The sequence below is a fragment of the Symphalangus syndactylus genome, chromosome 5 (genome assembly GCF_028878055.3).
Source record: "Symphalangus syndactylus isolate Jambi chromosome 5, NHGRI_mSymSyn1-v2.1_pri, whole genome shotgun sequence".
In the NCBI taxonomy this organism is placed as follows: Eukaryota; Metazoa; Chordata; class Mammalia; order Primates; family Hylobatidae; genus Symphalangus; species Symphalangus syndactylus.
Window position 1 is genome coordinate 29,116,316 of NC_072427.2, and position 20,113 is coordinate 29,136,428.

At 35.5% G+C, this 20,113-nt stretch overlaps 1 protein-coding gene across 14 annotated transcripts in view; it reads left to right on the plus strand.

Annotated features, from left to right (window-relative positions):
• Positions 1-20,113, plus strand: part of SCAPER (S-phase cyclin A associated protein in the ER) — a 581,035-nt gene that overhangs the window by 150,459 nt on the left and 410,463 nt on the right. For all 14 annotated transcript variants that reach the window (XM_055277642.2, XM_063638678.1, XM_055277646.2 and 11 more), the window contains one exon: positions 8,095-8,235. In XM_055277642.2, coding sequence (XP_055133617.2) covers positions 8,095-8,235 — 141 coding nt within the window. The remainder of the gene's footprint in view (positions 1-8,094; positions 8,236-20,113) is intronic.

Genomic DNA, 20,113 nt, shown 5'->3' on the forward strand with positions numbered 1-20,113 from the left:
ATAAGGGGGAATTTAAATAATGCCTTGAAGCAAATGAAGACAAATATAACTCACTAAAATTTGTGTGATGTAGCAAAACAAGACTCTGAGGGAAGTTTATACTAATAAATGCCTACACTAGTTTTCTAACTCACAGAACTAGAAAAAGAAGAAACAAAACTAACCCCAAAGTTACTATATGGAAAGAAATAACGATAGAGCAGAAATAATTGAAATGCAAAAGAGAAAAACGATGGGAAAAAAATCACCCAAACGGGGTGGTTTGTTGGAAAGATAAAAAAAATCAACAAACTCTTAGCTGGTCTAAGAAAAAAAGACTCAAATAAATTAGAAACGAAAGTAGAGTCATTACAGTGGATAACAGAGAAACAAAAAGGGTCGTAAAGAACTATTATGAATAATTATATGGCACCAAATTGGATAACCTTAGAGGAAGTGGATAAATTCCTGGAAATATACAACCCAATGTGACTGAATCAAGAAGAAATAAAGAGCCTAAACAGACCAATAACAAATACAGAGATTGAATCAGTAATCAAAAACCAACAAAAAAAGCCTAGGGCCAGATGGCTTTGTGAAGCCATCAATTCTACGAAATCTATGAATTTCTGCCAGTATTTTAAAGAGGATTTCTGCATCTATGTTCATCTGGAATACTGGCCTGTAGTTTTCCCGTTTCTTGTGTTTCTGTCTAGATTTGGAATCAGAGTGATGCTGGCCTCATAATACAAGTTGATCTACGATCAATTCTACGAAACATACAAAGGAGAAGTAGTACCAACCTTTCTTGAACTTTTCTGAAAAATAGGAGGGAACACTTTTGTGAAATAAGAAATATTATATTGGTCTCTGCCACTGGTTCTTGACGTAGAGCTCCTAAAACTCTGGTAGATAGAAGCACTAGGATAATATTGTTTTTCCAATATGCGATCTTTGACCCTGGTTCCCAACAGATAACTTCTATGATCTTTGTAATTTCTTGAGTGATAAGAGCATCTGAAACAGAGTTCCTAAATGCCTTGGGCTTTGCTGAGTGATAGGAGCATCTTTTGTTGTAATGAGGCTACTCTTGGTAGTGTCCTGAATAGCCTCAGAATTGGTGCTGGCTACCAGAACTTCGACCTCCAGGTTCAGTTGATTGCCAAAGCCAGTGATTTAATAGATCATGCCTGTGTAATGAAGCTTCCATGAAAAATCCCAAGAACAGACTTTGGGGAGCTTCTGGGTTGTTAAACATGTGAAGGTGGCACACCTGGAGAGGGCATGTAAGTTTCATGTCCCTTCTTCACACTTTGCCTTAGGCATCTTTTCCATCTGGCTGTTTATCTGCATCCTTTAAAAGTTCCTTTGTAATAAATTGGCAACAGTAAGTAAAGTGTTTCCTTGAGTTCTGTGGGCCACTCTAGCAAATTAATCAAACTTGAGGAGACAGTTGTGAGAACGCCAAATTTATAGCTGGTTTGTCAGAAGTATGGGTCAGAACTTGGGACTTGTGATTAGCATCTGAAGTTGTGGGGGCAGTCTTGTGGGACTGAGCCCTTAATCTGTGGGACCAGGTAGATAATGTCAGAATTGGATTGAATTATATGACAGCTAGCTGGCGTCAGAGAAGTTGTCAGTGTGAGAAAAACCCCATAAAAATCTTGGTGAACAGAACTGTTGTTGTCTTGTATGTGAGAGGAGGAAAAACAATTTAGTTTTTCCTATCTCCTACCACTCCCAAACTTGTATTATGAGGCCAGCGTCACTCTGATTCCAAATCTAGATAGAAACACAAGAAACGGGAGAACTACAGGCCAGTATTCCAGATGAACATAGATGCAGAAATCCTCTTTAAAATACTGGCAAACCAAATTCAAGAATACATCTACAATCATACCATGATTGAGTGGGATTTATCTCTGGAATGTAAGTATGGTGAAATATACTAAAATCTATAAATGCAATATACTACATGAATACAATGGAAGACAAAAAACACACTAATATTTCAACAGATGCAGGATAAACACTTGACAAAGTTCAATATCCTTTCATGAAAAAACCCTCAACATAATAGGTATAGAAGGAACTTTACTCGACACAATATAGGCCAATGCTGTTGTTTTAATGTTTATCCCCTCCAAAACACATATTGAAGTTTAATTGCTATTGTAACAGTATTAAGAGGTGGGTTCTTTTGGAGGAGATTAGGTTATATTGGCTCTGCTCTTATGAATGGATTGATACCATTATTGTGGAAGTGGGTCCTTATTGCAGGAGTGGGTGCCTTATAAAAGGTTGGATTCAGCTCCCCATAGTGCCCATGCCACCCTTTGCCCTCTCTTGCCCTGTTGCTTTCCTCCAGGGTTGATTTAGTAAGAAGAATCTTATCAGATGCCACCACTTTGATACTGGACTTCTAGTCTCCAGAACTATTATATGATAAATAAATTTCTTTTTTTAATAAATTACCTAGTTTCTGATATTCTGTTATAGCAGCACAAAACAGACTAAGACAGCCCATATATGAACAACCGACAGTTAACATCATAATTGGGAAAAACTGAAAGCTTTTTCTCTATGATTTGGTAAAAGGCAAGTATGCCCACTTTTACCATTTCTCTCCAACATAGTACTAGAAATACTGGGAAAAGCAAGAAGATATGAATGCATTATATGGGAAGGGAAAGAAGTAAAATTATCTATTTGTAGATAACATCGTAAATATAGAAAACCTTAAAGATTCCACAAAAACTTTGAGAAATAATATATGAATTCAGTAACGTTTAGAGATACAAAATCAACATGCTTAAGAATCAGTGGGGTTTTCTTTTTTTTGAGACGGAGTCTTGCTGTGTCCCCCAGGTTGGAGTGCAGTGGTGCGATCTCAGCTCACTGCAAGCACCGCCTCCTGGGTTCACGCCATTCTCCTGCCTCAGCCTCCCGAGTAGCTGGGACTACAGGCTCCCGCCAACACGCCCGGCTAATTTTTTGTATTTTTAGTAGAAACGGGGTTTCACCGTGTTAGCCAAGATGGTCTCGATCTCCTGACCTCGTGATCCACCTGTCTCGGCCTCCCAAAGTGCTGGGATTACAGGCGTGAGCCACCTTGCCCGGCCGTGGTTGTCATACACTAACTATGAACTATATGAGAGAGAAATTAAAGATACAGTTTTCTTTATATTAGCAACAAAAAGAATAAAATATTAGGAATTAAGCAGGGAGGTGAATCACTTGTATAGTGAAAATTATAAATTTATGAAAGAAAATTTAAAGCAAAAAGTAAATAGAAAGTTATCTCTGTTCATGGATTAGAAGAATTAATGTTATTATAATGTCCATACAGCCTTAAGTGATCTACAATTTCAGTGCAATCTCTATCAAAATCCCAGCCATTTGTTTTTAGAGAAATAGAGAAACAGTCCTAAAATTCATATGGAGCTCCAAAAGACCCCAAAGATTGAAAGTCATCTTGAGCAAGAAGAGCAAAGGCTATAGTCATAACACTTTCTAACTTTAAATTTTATTATAAAGGTATAGTAATCAAAACAATTTGGCACTAGCATACAAACATACACACAGAGCAATGGAACTTAATAGAAAACCCAGAAATAAACCTATGCAATTATGGGCAACTGGTCTTTGACAAGTATGCTGAGAGCATACAATGGGGAAAGCATAATCTTTTCAACAAAGGGTATTGGGAATACTGGGTATCCACATGCAAAAGATTGAAATTGGATGCTTATCTTACACCATGCATAAAAATAAACTCAAAATGGATTACAGGCTTAAACATAAAATCTGAAACCATACAACTTTTAGAAAAAAACTTGCAGAAAAACCTTCTTGACATTGATCTTGGTGATAATTTTTTGAATGTGACAGAAAAGCACAGGCAACAAAAGCAAAATTAGACATGTGGAATTATATCACATTAAAAACCTATACAGCAAATGAAAAAATTATCAAAATGAAAAGACAGCTATGGAATGGGAAAATATTTGTAAAAAATGTATCAGATAAGGCATTAATATCCAAAATATTTGAAGTACTCACACAACTCAATGGCAAGAAAACAGCCTGACTCAAAAATGGCAAAGGACTTAAGGAGACACTTCTCAAAAGGAGAAATCCAAAAGGCTAACAGGTACATGGAAAGGTGCTCAGCATCTGTAATGATCAGGGGAAATGGAAATCGAACTTGAGTGAAATGTCACCTGACACTTGTTAGGATGGCTATTATCAAAATGACAAGAGGCAAGTATTGGGGAGGATGTGGAGAAAATGGAACCCTTGCATGCTGTTGGTAGGAATGTAAATTAGTATAACCATTATAGTAAGCAATATGGGATTTCCTCAAAAAATTAGCATAGAACCTGTCATATGATCAGCAATTCTTCTTCTGGGTATATATCCAAAGGAATTGAAATCTGGATCAAGGAGAGATACCTGTGCACCCATGTTCACTGTAACATTATTCATAATAGCCAAGATATGGAAACAACCTAAATGTCTGCTGATGAATGAGAAAAATATGGTATATATTTGAGTGTGTGTGTGTGTGTGTGTGTATATATATATATCTATATCTATCTATATATATATAGATATAAACAATATTATCTAGCCTTAAGAAGAATGAAATTTTGACATTTGTGACAATGTGGGTGGAGCTAGAGGATATTAAGCTAAGTGAAATGAGACACAGAGAGAAATGCTGCGTGATCTCACTTCTGTGTGGAATATGGGAAAAAGTCACATTCATAGAAGCAGAGAGGGGAGATGGAGTGATATTGGTCGAAAGGTACAAAAGTTTGGCTTATGCAAGATTAATAATTTCTGGTGAGGTAATGTACAACATCATGACTGTAGTTAACAAAAAACAAAATACCTGAAAACATAGGAAACATTGAGTTTATTCCTGGAATTCAAAGATATTCTTTCATTAGAAAATCTATGAATGTAATGGGATATAAACTGATTAGAAGAGGAAAACCATTATTTTCAACATCAGGGAAAGATGATCAAGTTTGGGTAAGTGGAGCACTAATTATATTTACAGAAGAGAGTCTGTGTATTTAGAGCAGAATAACTATTGATCATCGTGGTAAGTAGAAATAACATGGGCTCTGGAGATAGCCAACCAAGTTTAAATCTTGATTTTATCGTATAATAAGTTATGATTCCCTGAGCAAGTTACTTAACATTATTGTATTTCAGTTTCTTTTTCTGAAAAATGACAATTATTAATTTGTTGTGATGCTTAAATGAGGGAAGTATGTAAAACAGTAACATAGTGCTAGGTTGGATGTTTAATATACAGTCACTCTTATAACTGAGTACTGTGTTATCTATGCTCTATTATAAATGACAGAAAAACGTAGCTTAAAACAGCAAACATTTATCAGCTCACATTTTTCTGTAAAAAAGGCCACCAGGAATTGCATAGTGATTCTTTTATTGTTTTTTTTTTTTGGGTCAGGGACTTGCTCTAGCGTCTCCCAGGATGGAGTGCAGTGATCCAGCATAGCTCACTGCAGCCTAGAACTTCTGGGCTCAAGCCATCCTCCTGCCTCAACCTCCTGAGTAACCAAGATTACAGGCACATGCCATCGTGCCTGGTTAAATTTTTAATTTTTTTTGTAGAGACAGGATCTTGCCATGTTGCCCAGACTGGTCTCAAATTCCTGGCATCAAGTAGTCCTTCTACCTCAGCCTTCTAAAGCACTGGAATTCCAGGCATGAGCCATCATACCTGGCCATCATTCATGCCCTGGGTCTTTGATGATTTTTTTTTTTTTTTTTTTTTGGTGACAGAATCTGGCTCTGTCGCCCAGGCTGGAGTGCTGTGGCACAATCTTGGCTCACTGCAGCCTCCATCTCCCAAGTTCAAGCGATTCTTCTGCCTCAGCCTCTTGAGTATCTGGGATTACAGGCATGCACCACCACACCTGGCTAATTTTTTATATTTTTTTGGTAGAGACAGGGTTTCACCATGTTGGCCAGGCTGGTCTCGAACTCCGGACCTGAAGTGATCTGTCTCCCAAGTACTGGGATTACAGGCGTGAGCCACTGCTCCTGGCCTGATGAATATTTCGTCAAGCTATCAGTCAAGTCATAGTCATCTGGGTCTGGAGGATCCACTTCCATACTCATTTGTGCAGTTATTTGCTGGCCTTCGTTCCCCTTTGGCTGTGGGCCAGAAACCTCAGTTTCTTGCCAAGTATACCTTTCTACAGCCCAAGTGTCTTCATGACATGGCCAGTGGTTTCTCCATAGAAAATCAGAGAGAGAGAGTGGGGGAGAGAAAGGAAAAAGTACCCAAGAGAGTTGATAAAAGGAAGTTGTGCTGAGTTTTATAGCATCGCTTTTGCTGTATTCTTTTGGTCACAGTCCTCATACAATATGGGAGGAGATTACGTAAGGATCTTAAAACCAGGTGGCTTAGATCACTGGGCACCATCTCAGAGGCTCCATACTACAAGTACCTAACACAGCATGATGAAAGATGTATGGCCACTGTATTGTAATTACAGGTGAACTCTTTTGTTACCTTCTGGTATTAGAAAGGAATATAAATATGCATAGGTTAAGCATATTATTTGGATTACTTTTAGTGTGTAGTTTAAATTTGGGAGAAATAGTTGGACCACATAATCTGAATGTTCATAAAAATGCGTTAGGTAGCGCAAGATTCTGTTGAATACAGTAGTAAAGTTGACTAGGACTGTAAGAAAATTCTTTGATTTTTCTTTTTACTTGAATCTCAATAATTTGTCATGTAGATGAATAGATTAGATATGAAAAGCAGTCTCTTGTGGGATTCTACAAGAGTCAATGTATTATTTTAATTTTAGCTTAAGAGAAGTGCTCTAACACAATCACAGTTCTTCTCTTACTGTATTTTTTAATACCAGCAAAATTATAGTATATTTTCTTTTATCTAAATATGATCTCCAAGTATTCATGCAAGAAAATCATAGGTTAGTGAAAGTATACAAGACTTTAGATGTTTTCTGGTTATTTTCTCATCAATGTAGGTATCCCTTCAATTAATTTTAATGGCAAATTTCATCTTCCATTTGTATGATGGATTATTGTTTTCAACACTGTTTCACATGAGTGATGTCATCAGATCACCACAATAACTCTATGATGTACACAGGGCAGGTACTGAACCTCATTTTATAGACGTAAAAACAATCTAGGAGAGGCTAAGTGTTGTTTCCAGTGTTACACAACCAATAATTTGCAGAGCTAAGGGTTTAAGGACATGTCATCTGGCTCTTAGTATAGTGCTATTTTTGTATCATACTTTTTTGAATGGTTCAACACAATTATTGAGAGAAAAAACAATTAAAATGTTAGGTTTTTTCCACTCATATTGACCCATCTTCTGATTTTCTATAATTTATTCTCATTGGTGCTGAATCTTATTTCCTGGAGCACAGAACAAGCTTTTGCTTCTTCTGTTTGAGGTTGTTTTAAGGAATTAAAATTTTAAGCGTTAATTTCTTAAAACAACATCAAATAGCAATTATTATATCTATCTTTTTTTGTAGGTGAAACCCTCTCTGTTCCTTCAGAGAATGTTTCTTATGCAAATAATGTGATTTGTTAGATGTCATTTTTCAGTTTGTAGGATAAAATTACTTATTTTTCTTGAATATGGGTTACATCATAGAGATGTTAACGTTTATAAGGATAAGAAATATACACTATATTCGTTTTAAACATACTCATGGTAACAGTACAAGAATAATAGCAAATATTTCTGTGGAGGCATGTCTAAGCCACTGTTCTGAGAGTTTTATGAACCTTCAAATAATCCTGTGAGTTAGGTAATACTATTTTTATTTCCTATTTATAGATAAGGAAACTGAGACATAGGCTAAAAAAGTTGTCTAGATTATGCAGCTAGTAAGTGGCCAACGTAGATTATGAATTCAGGTAGTCTGGCTTCATAGTCTTTGTCCTTAATTGTTAGTCATGTCACTGCACATTTTTTCACGCTTAGAGTTTATATTTCATAAGCCATTTACTTGTTTGTACTTCTTTTAAATGATTGTATATGTTGAAATTAAGAATGTGATAATTCACTATACGTAGGAGAAGGATGTCCGGAAGTGGAAGGAAGAATTACTAGATCAACGACGCAGGATGATGGAAGAAAAATTACTTCATGCTGAGTTTAAGCGAGAAGTGCAATTACAAGCAATTGTGAAAAAAGCCCAAGAAGAAGAAGCTAAGGTATATCATAAGAGCTTTAAATGTTGACTTAATTACCCAAGTACTTTTTTGAATTGTTATATAATAGTAATAGAAGATAATGTTTATCCAGTGTTTATTCTGTTGTAGAATAACAGCATTTTACACGCTCATTTAAAACTTACTAGGTGCAATATTTTATCCCTTTGATAATTCTATGAGCCATCAATTATTATTTTTACAACCCTATAAAGGTATAATTGATAGAGAATAAGCAGCACATATGTAAAGTATTCCGTTTGATGAGTTTTGACATGTATATATCCTTGAAACTATCGGTTTGAACATAATTCAAATTCCTCTTTGTAATTCATTCCTTCATTCAAGTCTATTATCTAATTACTGATCTGCTTTCTATCAGTATAGATGTTTGCTTTTTCTAGAACTTATGTGCATGGAATCATACGGTATCTATTCTTTTCTATGGCTTTCCCTCATAATAGTTACTTTGAACTTCACTATCCTGTTGTGTGTGTGAATAGTTTCTTCCTTTTCATTGCTGTGTCATTCCTTCCATTTCTTTACATATGGAAATACCATTATTTGTCAACCCAGTCACTTGTTGATGGACATGTGTTTTCTTTCCAGTTTTTTTCTATTACAAATAGAGCTGCTGTGGCAATTCATGTATATATCTTTGTGCAGATGTGTACTTTCATTTTTATTTTATAAAAACCTAGGAGTGGATTCATGTTATGGTTCATGTTATGGTTTTCCATACTAGTTAAATATTTTACATTCCTGCCAGCAGTGAATGAGAGTTACAGTTGTGCCATATTCTGACCAGCACTTGACACAGTTACACATTTTAATTTGAGTCATTTTTTTTAAATACATGTATAGAGTCTAATTTTTTTCCTATTTTTTTGTGGGAAAAACATAATGTAAAATTTATCATCTGAATCATTGTTAAGTATACAGTTCAGTGGTTTTAATGCATTCATGTTATGCAGTCATCACCACTGTGTATCTCCATTACTCTTTTTCATCTTGTAAAACTGAAACTCTATACTCATTAAACAATAACTCCTCATTCTCACCCCCAGCCCCTGGCAATCATCATTCTACTTTCTAGATCTATGATTTTGACTACTGTAAGTACTTCTTGTAAATGGAATGATATGGTGTAATTTTATCTTTTTGTGACTGGCTTATTTCATTTAGCATAAGGTCTTCAATGTTATAGCATATGTTAGAATTTCCTTCCCTTTTCAGGCTGAGTAATTTTCCATTATATGTATGTACCACATTTTGCTTATCCATTCATACCTCAATGGACGTTTGAGTTATTACTACATTTTAGCTATTGTGAACAGTGCTGTTGTAAATATGGGTGTACAAATAACTCTCCAGTTCCTGCTTTGAATTCTTTTGGGTATATACCCAGAATTGGAAAGACTGGATCATATGGTAATTCTATTTCTAATTTTTTGAGGAATCACCATGCTGTTTTCTACATGTAGTTCACCATTTTTATATTCCCATCAGTAGTGCACAAGGGTTCCAATTATTCCATATCCTCTCTAACTCCCATCATTTTGTTTTTGTGATAGTAGTCATTCTAATGTGTGTTATTTGGTATCTCATTGTAGTTTTGATTTGCATTTCTCTAATCATTAGTGATGTTGAGCATCTTTTCATGTGCTTATTGGCCATTTGTATGTCCTCTTTGGAGAACTGTCTCTTCAAGTCCTTTGCCCATTTTTGAATTGAGTTTTTGTTGTTGTTGTTGTCGTTGTGGAGTTTTAAGACTTCTGTGTATATTCTTGATATCAATTTGTTTTTAAATCAAAGATATGATTTGCAAACGTTTTCTCTCATTCTGTGGGTTGCATTTTTACTTTGGCAGCAGCATCTTTTGACATGCAAATTAATTTTCACAAAGTCCAATTTATCTGTTTTTTTCTTTTGTTGCCTGTGACTTTGGTGTCATATCCAATAAATCATTGCAAAATCGAGTGTCGTGACACTTTGATCCTGTGTCTTCTTCTAAGAGTTTTATAGCTTTAGATCTTACATTTAGGTAATTGATCCATTTTGGTTAATTTCAGTATATGGTGTTAGGTAAAGGTTTAGCTTGATTCTTTTGCATGTGGCTGTCGAGTTTTCCCATTACCATTTGCTGAAAAGGCTTTTCTTTGTCCATTAAATTGTCTTGGCACCCTTGTCAAAAATCATTTGACTGTATCTGTGAGGGTCTATTTCTTAGCCCCGTGTTCTATTCTATAGGTCTATATGTCTGTTTTAGTGCTAGTACTATACTGTTTTGATGATTGTAGTTTTGTTGTAAGTTCTGAAATTAGGAAGTGGGAGTCATCCAATTTTTTGTTCTTTTTCAAAATTGTTTTGGTTATTTGGAGTCCCTTGTGATTTCATATGAATTTTAGGGTGGACTTTTCTGTTTCTGCAAAGTCATCATTGGGATTTTGGTAAAGATTTCATTGAATCTGTACATCACTTTGTGTACTGCTGATATCTTAACAATAGTAAGTGTTCTGGTTTATGATCATGGGATAATTTTTTATTTATTTGTGTTGTCTTTAATTTTTCAATAATGTTTTGTAGTTTTTATTGTATGTGTCTTTTGCCTCCATGGTTAATTACTAAGTATTTTACTATTTTTGATGCTATTGTTAACGGAATTGTTTTCATGATCTCCTTTTCAGACTGTTCTTCTTAGTGTATGGAAATGCAATTGATTTTTGTATGTTGACTTTGTATCCTGCTTCTTTACTGAATTTTTACTAGTTTTAACAATTTTTTTTTGGTGGAATCTGTGTTTTCTACATATAAGTTCATATCATCTGTGAACAAAGATAGTCCTACTACTTTCTAAATTTGGGCACTATTTCTTTCACTTTCCTAATTTTTCTGGCTTGAACTTCTAGTGCTACCTTAAATAGAAGTGGTGAAAGCAGATATCTTTATCTTGATCCTGATATCAGAGTAAAAGCTTTCAGTCTTTTACCATTGAATATGATATTTGTTGAGGTTTTTTCATATATAGCTTTTGAGTTTGTTCTGTTCCTAGTTTGTTGTTTTTTATCACGAAAGATGTTGAATTGTCAAATGTTTTCTTCTGCATCAGTTGAGACTGTGTTTTTTTTCCCTCTTTAATTCTGTTAATGCGTTACATTACATTGGTCAGTTTTCATATGTTGTACCCTTCCAGGAATAAATCCCACTTGGTCATGGTGTATAATCCTTTTAATATGCTTTGCTAGTATTTTGTTGAGAGTTTGCATTAATATTCATAAAGGATATTGGTCTATAGTTTTTTCCTTGTAGTTTCTGTCTGGTTTTGGTATCAGGGTAATGCTGGCCCCATAGAATGAGTTAGGGTGTATTCCCTCCTCTTCAGTTGTTTGGAGTTTGAGGATTGGTGTCAGTTCTTTAAGTGTTTGGTAGAATTCACCCATGAATCTATCAGGTCCAGGGATTTTCTTAGGAGATTTCTAAATTACTGATCAACGTCCTTAGTAGTTCTGTCTGTTCATATTTTCTAAATTTTTTTGATTTAGTCTTTGTAGGTTTTGTACTTGTCTGTATTATGAGTTAGGGTTGAGATTTTTTTTTTCATGTGGATATGTACTGTTCCAGCACCAGTTAAGACTGTTCTTTTTACATTGAATTGCTTTAATAACATTGTTGAAAATGAATTGGCCATGAATATGTGAGTTTTCTTTCTAACTTGATTCTGTTTACTTTATCTCTGTGCCTGTTTTTATACCAGTACCACTCTATCTTGATTATTGTACCTTTATAATAAATTGAAATCAGGAAGTACAAGTCCATAAGCTTTGTTGTTTTTCTTCTGAGCTATTTTGGCTATTTTAGATCCTTTGTATTCCATGTAAGTTACAGGATCAGCTTTTGAATTTCTACAAAAATATTTTTTAAAGCCTATCTGGGTTTAAATTGGGTTTGCATTGAATTTATGGATTAATTTGGGGGAGAATTGACATCTTAATGATATTGAGCATTTCTTTCCATGAACATGACATATATCTCAATTTATTTAGATTCTTGCCTTTGCCTCTATGTTGTGAAATTTATCTGTAGTTCATATGTTTGATGGTATATTCAATGGTATTTTGTTTTTTTTCTGTTTATTGCTAATACATAGCAATGCAGTTGATTTCTGTATGTCTACCTTGTGTTTTACAACCTTGCTAATAAACTAACTTATTAGGTCTATTGTTATTTATTTCTTTCCAGTCTGTATGTTTTTTATTTTTTATCTCCTTTTATTGCAATAGCTGGAACTACTACAGTGTCGAGTAGTTGTGAAGAGAGCTGACATCTTTCCTTGTTTCCAATCTCAGGGGAAAAGCATTTATTCTTCACCATTAAGTATGATATTAGCTATAGACATTTCATAGATGTTTGTTATCAAATTGAGGAAATTTCTTTCCAGTCATAGTTTACTGAAAATCTTTACCATGATTGGACTTTAAAATTGTTCACATGGTGTTTTGTCAATTAAGATACCATTCAAATTTTTTTTTAACGATGAATTTCACTGGTTGATTTTCAAATATTAAACCAACCGTGCATTTCTGGGATAAACCTCATGTACTCATAGTATATTATCATTTTTATATATTGGTGAATTTGATTTGCTAAAATTTTAGGAATTTTTGCATCAGTGTTCATGACCGAGGGTGTTCTGTAGTTTCTTTTCTTGTAATGTCTTTGGTTTTGATAACAGGATATGCTGCTGGCTTTGTAAAGTGATTTAGGAAGGGTTCTATCATCTTCAATTTTTTTAGAGTTGTTTGTGTAGATTGGTATAATTTATTGTTTAATTTGTTTTTTCTTGTAAAATCTACGAAGGAAGCTATCTGGGTCTGGGGTTTTCTTTGTGGGAGGATTTTTGCCTAAAAGTTTTATTTCTTTCATTTACATAGAGCTATTCCTATTGTCTGTTTCTATTATATAATTTGTATCACTCAAGAAATTTATCTATTTCCTCAAAGACTAATACTGTAGAGCATCTTTTCATGTACTTTTTGGCCACTTGTATATCTTCTTGGAAAAAATCTCTGTTCAAAATCCTTTGCTCACTTTTTACCTGGGCAGTTCGTCTTTTTGTTGTTTAGTTATAAGAGTTCTTTGTATGTTCTGGATACTAGATCCTTATGAAACTTGTGATTTGCAAATATTTTCTTTAATTTTGCAAGTTGCCTTTTCACTTTCTTGATAATGTTCTTTTCATAAAAGTTTTTAATATTGTCAAATTCCAATTTATCTTTTTTTGTTGCTTAGTTTTTGGTGCTAAGAAATAATTATCAAATCCAAGATCATGAAGATTTACCTCTTTGTTTTCTTCTAAGATTTTGTGGTTTTAGATTTTTATATTTAAATCATAAAGGCATTTTGAGTTAATTTTTGTGTATGATCTGAGGTAGGGGTTCAACTTAATTCTTTTGCATAAGAATATCCATATTTTGGCCGGGTGCGGTGGCTCACGCCTGTAATCCCAGCACTTTGGGAGGCCGAGGCGGGTGGATCACCTGAGGTCCAGAGTTTGAGACCAGCCTGACCAACACGGAGAAACCCCGTCTCTACTAAAAATACAAAATTAGCCAGGCACGGTGGCGCGTGCCTGTAATCCTGGCTACTCCGGAGGCTGAGGCAGGAGAATGGCTTGAACCTGGGAGGCGGAGGTTGCTGTGAGCCGAGATCGCACCATTGCACTCCAGTCTGGGCAACAAGAGCGAAACTCCATCTCAAAAAAAAAAAAAAGAAAAAAAAAAGAATATCCATATTTCCCAGCACCATTTGTTGAAGAGACAAACCCTCTCATTGGTCTGTTTCAGCCCATTTGTGTTGCTATAAAGGAATACTTGAGGCTGGGTAATTTATAAAGAAAAGAGGTTTATTTAGCTCACTATTCTGTAGGCTGTACAAGAAGCATGGCACCATCATGTACTTCTGGTGAGGGCCTCAGGCTGACTCCACTGATGGCAGAAGGTGAAGGAGAGCCAGCATGTGCAGATCACATCGTGAAAGAGGAGGCAGTAAGAGAGAAGGGAGGTACCACACTCTTGTAAACAACCAGCTCTTGAGGGAACTTTTTCAGGAACTAATATAGCAGAACTCACCCCTCTCCCCTGAGGGCATTAATCTATTCATGAGGGATCTGTTCCCATGACCCAAACACTTCCCATTAGGCCTCTACCTCCAACATTGGCAATTAATGTTTCACATATTGATTACATACATATATTTTTTTGAGACAGAGTCTCGCTCTGTTGCCAGGCTGGAGTGCAGTGGTGCGGTCTTGGCTCACTGCAACCTCTGCCTCCTGGGTCCAAGCAATTCTTTTGCCTCAGCCTCCTGAGTAGCTGGGACTATTGGTGTGCGCCACCACACCCAGCTAATGTTTGTATTTTTAGTAAAGATGGAGTTTCACCATTTTGGCCAGGATGGTCTTGATCTCTTGACCTCATGATCTGCCCGCCTTGGTCTCCCAAAGTGCTGGGATTACAGGTGTGAGCCACCATGCCCGGCCAGATCACATTTCAACATGTGGTTTGAAGGGACAGACAGCCAAACCATTGCAGTCTGTATGTCTATCCTTGTGCCAATACCATACTATTTTGATTACTGTAGCTTTTTAGTAAGCTTTGAAATGGGAACAGTGAGTCCTCCAACTTTGTTATCCCTGTTCCCACCAAACATGATGTACCAATGTAGTGTACCTTGCAATTCCATGTGAATTGAGGGTTAGTTTTTCGTATCTGCAAAAAAGCCCATTGGCGTTTTGTTAGGGATTACATATCTTTATATCCCTTTGAGTAGTATTACCATCTTAACAATATTAGTCTTCTAATTTATGAACGTGGAATTTCCTTCTGTTTATTTGTCTTTAATTTCTTTCAGCATTGTTTTGTTTTTAACATGCAAGTATTTCACTGCTTTGTTTAAATTTATTCCTAAGTGTTCTTTTGGATGCAATTATAAATGATATTGTTATCTTAATTTCATTTTTTATTATTCATTGCTAATGTGTAGACATACAATCAATTTTTATGTATTGATCTTATGTCTTGTAGTCTTGTTTGAACTCCTTCATTAGTTTTAATAGCTTTTTAGTGAATTCTTTAGGATTTTTCATAAACAAGATCACATAATCTGCAAATACAGTTTGTTTTGCTTTTGCTTTCGAGTTGGATGTCTTTGATTTCTTTTTCTTGTTTAATTGCTCTGGCTAGAACCTATAGTATATTGTTGAATAGAAGTAGTGAGAGTACACACCCATTTGTTATTCCTGATCTTCCTAGATGTATTTAATCTTTCATCAAGTATGATGTTAAGTGTGGAGTTTTCATATACAGTTGAGCCTTGGTATCTGTGGGTTCTGCATGTGCAGATTCAACCACCTGCAGCTCAATCAACAGGTGGTTGAATCCGTGAATGCAGAGGATCAACTGTAAGGGACTTCAGCATGTGTGGATATTGGTATTCGTGGTGGATCCTGGAATCAATCCCCCATGGATACCGAGGGACAACTATATGTCCTTTATCAGGTTAAGGAAATTCATTCTTATTCATCATTTGTTGAGTGTTTTTGTTATGAAGGGATATTGGATTTTGTCAAATGCTTCTTCTCCATCTATTGCTGTTACACTATTTTTTTTGTCCTTGTTCTGTTGATCTGGTGTATTACATTAATTGAATTTAGATATTTTGTATATTTGTCCAATTTTGTTGTTTAAAGTACAAGGGTAAATCTCATCCTGTTACTTACGGCTGGAAGTGGAATTTCTGATCTATGTATTATTAGTATTTTTATCTTTTTATTTTTGAGGGACAGTCTGAAGTAGATTATTGATTGTCAGAAAGGCAGAATTAAATCCAGATCTTTCTGGTTCCAAAGGCTCTGATTTTACCGCTGTACTTATTACTTTAGTATTCTCATTTTGTGATATTTTGTCATATGACTTACATACATTTTGACTTGTCTAATTGCTTAATATACTTACTTTCAATATGATTTTATTCAGCCAAAGTGACTCTTATAAGCAAATTAACCTAATTATTTATCACAGTTTAAATAATTTCCATAGAGATGGATGGTCAACTCCTGGGTATCTTTACATGAGGAGATCAGCTACCATTTATAGTTCTTTTAATTCTTTTTCTTATAATTCCAACTTTTATTTTAGATACAGGGGGTACATGTGCAGGTTTGTTACATGGATATATTATACCCAAATAATGAGCATAGTACTCCATAGGCAAATTTGTTTTGCTTTGTTTTGTTTTGTTTTTTTGAGACAGAGTCTCACTCTGTCACCCAGGCTGGAGTGCAGTGGTGCGATCTCGGCTCACTGACAGAGCTGCCTCCCGGGTTCAAGCTATTCTCCTGCCTCAGCCTCCCGAGTAGCTGAAATTACAAGCACACGCCACCATGCCTGGCTAACTTTTTTTTTTTTTTTTTTTTTTTTTTTTTTTTAGTAGAGACAAGTTTTCACCATTTTGGCCAGGCTGGTCTTGAACTCCTAACCTCAGGTTATCCACCCACCTTGGACTCCCAGAGTCCTGGGATTACAGGTCACTAGGTAGTTTTTAACCTTCTCTCCCTTCCCTCTCTACCTCGAGTAGTCTGCAGTATCTATTGTTGCCATGTTTATGTCCATATGTGCTTATTGTTTAGCTCCCACTTACAAATGAGAAAATTGTCCTTTGGTTTACTGTTCCTGAATTAATTCACTTAGGATTATGGCCTTCAGTTCCATCTATGTTGCTGCAGAGGATACAATTTCATTCTTTTTTTGGTTGCATAGTATTCCATGTTGTATATGTACCACATTTTTTTTTTTTTTTTTTTTTTGAGACGGAGTCTTGCTCTGTCACCCAGGCTGGAGTGCAGTGGCGCGATCTCGGCTCACTGCAAGCTCCGTCTCCCGGGTTCACGCCATTCTCCTGCCTCAGCCTCTCCGAGTAGCTGGGACTACAGGCGCCCGCCACCACGCCCGGCTAATTTTTTTTTGTATTTTTGGTAGAGACGGGGTTTCACCGTGGTCTCGATCTCCTGACCTCGTGATCCGCCTGCCTCGGCCTCCCAAAGTGCTGGGATTAGAAGCGTGAGCCACCGCGCCCGGCCTGTACCACATTTTTTTTAATCCGGTCTATTGATAGGCACTATTGATGGACTCCTGGGTTGATTCCATGTCTTTGCTATTGTGAATAGCATGGCAGTGAACATATGACTGCACATGTCTTTTTGGTATAATAATTTGTTTTCCAATAAGTATATCCCCAGTAATGGAATTGCTGGGTCGAATGGTAGTTGTGTTTTAAGTTCTTTGAGAAATTGCCACACTGTGTTCCACAGTGGCTGAACTAATTTACATGCCCACCAACAGTGTATAAGCATTCCCTTTTCTCTGTAGCCTTGCCAGCATCTCTTGTTTTTCTTAATAGACATTCTGACTGGTGTGAGATGGTATCTCATTGTGATTTTGATTTGTATTTCTCTGATGGTTAATGCTGCTAAGAATTTTTTCATGTTAGTTGGACACTTGTATGTCTTTTGAGAAATGTCAGTTCATGTCTTTTGCTCATTTTAAAAAATGGGATTATTTGTTTTTTTGCTTGTTGATTTTTAAGTTCTTTATAGATCCTGGATATTAGACTTTGTTAGATGCATTGTTTGCAAATATTATCTCCCATTCTGTAGGTTGTCTCTTTACTCTGTTGATAGTTTCTTTGGCTGTGCAGAAGATTTTTAGCTTAATTAGGCCCTACTTGTCAACTTTTGTTTTTGTTCCAATTACTTTTGGAGATATAGCCAAAATTGACTTGTCAAGCAGATGTCAAATGTCAAGAAGGGTATTTCCTAGGTTTTCTTCTAGGATTTTTATAGTTTGAGGCCTTACATTTAAATCTTTAGTCCATCTTAAGTCAATTTTTATATGTAGTTAAAAGTAAGGGTCTAGTTTTGTTGTTCTGCATATAGTTAACCAGTTATCCTAGTGCCATTTACTGAAGAAGGAGTCCTTTTCCCATTGCTTGTTTTTGTTGGCCTTGTTGAAGATCAGTTGGTTGTAGGTGTGCAGCTTTATTTCTGAATTTTCTGTTCTGTTCCATTGGTCTGTGTGTCTGTTTTGTACCAGTACCATGCTGTTTTGTTTACTGTAGCCTTGTGGCATAGTTGGAAGTTGGGTAATGAAATGCCTCAAGCTGTTCCTTTGGTTACTATTGCTTTGGCTATTGGGGCTCTTTTTTGGCTCCATACGAATTTTAGGATAGTTTTTTTTTCTAATTTTGTGAAGAATGCCACTGGTGGTTTGATAGGATAGCATCAAATCTGTAAATTGCTTATGGCCATTTTAATGATACTGATTCTTCTAATACATGCGCATGGGATGTTTTTCTGTTTGTGTCATCTCTGATTTTTTTCAGCAGTGTTCTGTCATTCTCCTTGTTCAGTTCTTTCACCTCTTTGGTTAGCTGTATTTTCCTAGGTATTCCATTTTCTTTGGCTATTTTATATGATATTGTGTTCTTGATTTGACTGTTTACCTGGGCATTATTGGTGGATAGAAATGCTCCTGATTTTTGTACACTGATTTTTATATCCTGAAATGTTGCTAGAACAGCTTATCAGTTTCAGTAGCCTTTTGGCAGAATAATTCATGTTAAGTGAATTAAGAGTCTGCACTAAAATTCCTGCTAATGTAAATACTGTTTTAAAACCTTACTACCACTTGCTCACCTGTTGGTGCTCTCAATTGTCACTGTTTTCTGTTCAATAAACTGTGAAATCCTGTCTGGACATGTATTCCATTTCTACAAAGAAAATAGACACTGTATTTTTTTCCTTATTCAAAAGTATTTTTATTATCATAGTGAAGACTGAAGTCTCTTGAGTTAGATAAACTTGAACTTAGGTTCTGACTCCACCACTCAGTAGCTGAATATCCTTAGGTATTATTTTACCTCTCTGACCCTATTTGTTCATCTTTAAAATGGGAATAATTTTATCTACATCTCAATTACTGTAAGTATTAAGTTAGATTATGCATGTTGTGAAGCAGTTAATGTCATCTTTGGTATAACAAAAGCACTTAGTAAAATATTAGAATTATAGAAGAAATATTCTACTCAATTTTTTCTGAAGTCTCTCATGTATTTCTGTTGTTCTGTTACTAATCAAAAAGTACTAATAATCCAGTAATTTTTTTAACTTAAATTTTACTATAAGTGTACTTTCCTTGGGACCATGTACCATTTTAGTCCTGTTACATACTCAAGATTTTTTTTTCCACGTATGCTTTTTATGAGTCCTTGGGGTAAATTAACGGCCATTTCAAATCCTTTAGTTCTTTCTTAGAAGATAGATGATTGAAAATAAATTAGCTAGTATTCTGTTGATGGTGATTAATATTGCAGCCTGAGTTATTCAAAACCTGATTTTATATTAGATCATAGTCCATTATTTAATAGTCTAATATTGACTTTCATTTTCAGTTTCTTAATGATCTCATTGACTCATTTTCAGTTGCAGCATGTCTGGTAATAACTGCTGTTTATTTTTATTCTTTTTTTTTTTGTAAGAAAAGACACCTGTTTCTTATTCCTTGTGCTGTGGGTCCTATTTTTGTCCCCTTTGCTGTTCTTGGAATTGTTTTTTTTTATCAGTTAAATTCTTGTACCTGGTCCTTTGCTTTCTTCCTCTAGATTACCTACTTTTGTACACCTGTTTTATAGATTACCTATTTTGTGCTTTTGTAAATCCCCAAATTTCTGAGAAATAGTGGCCTGAGCTTGTTTCTACTACCTCATCACCCATGTCTTCCTTAATTCCTTATATCATTTTCCCCTTTCTGCAACTATATTTGCCTTT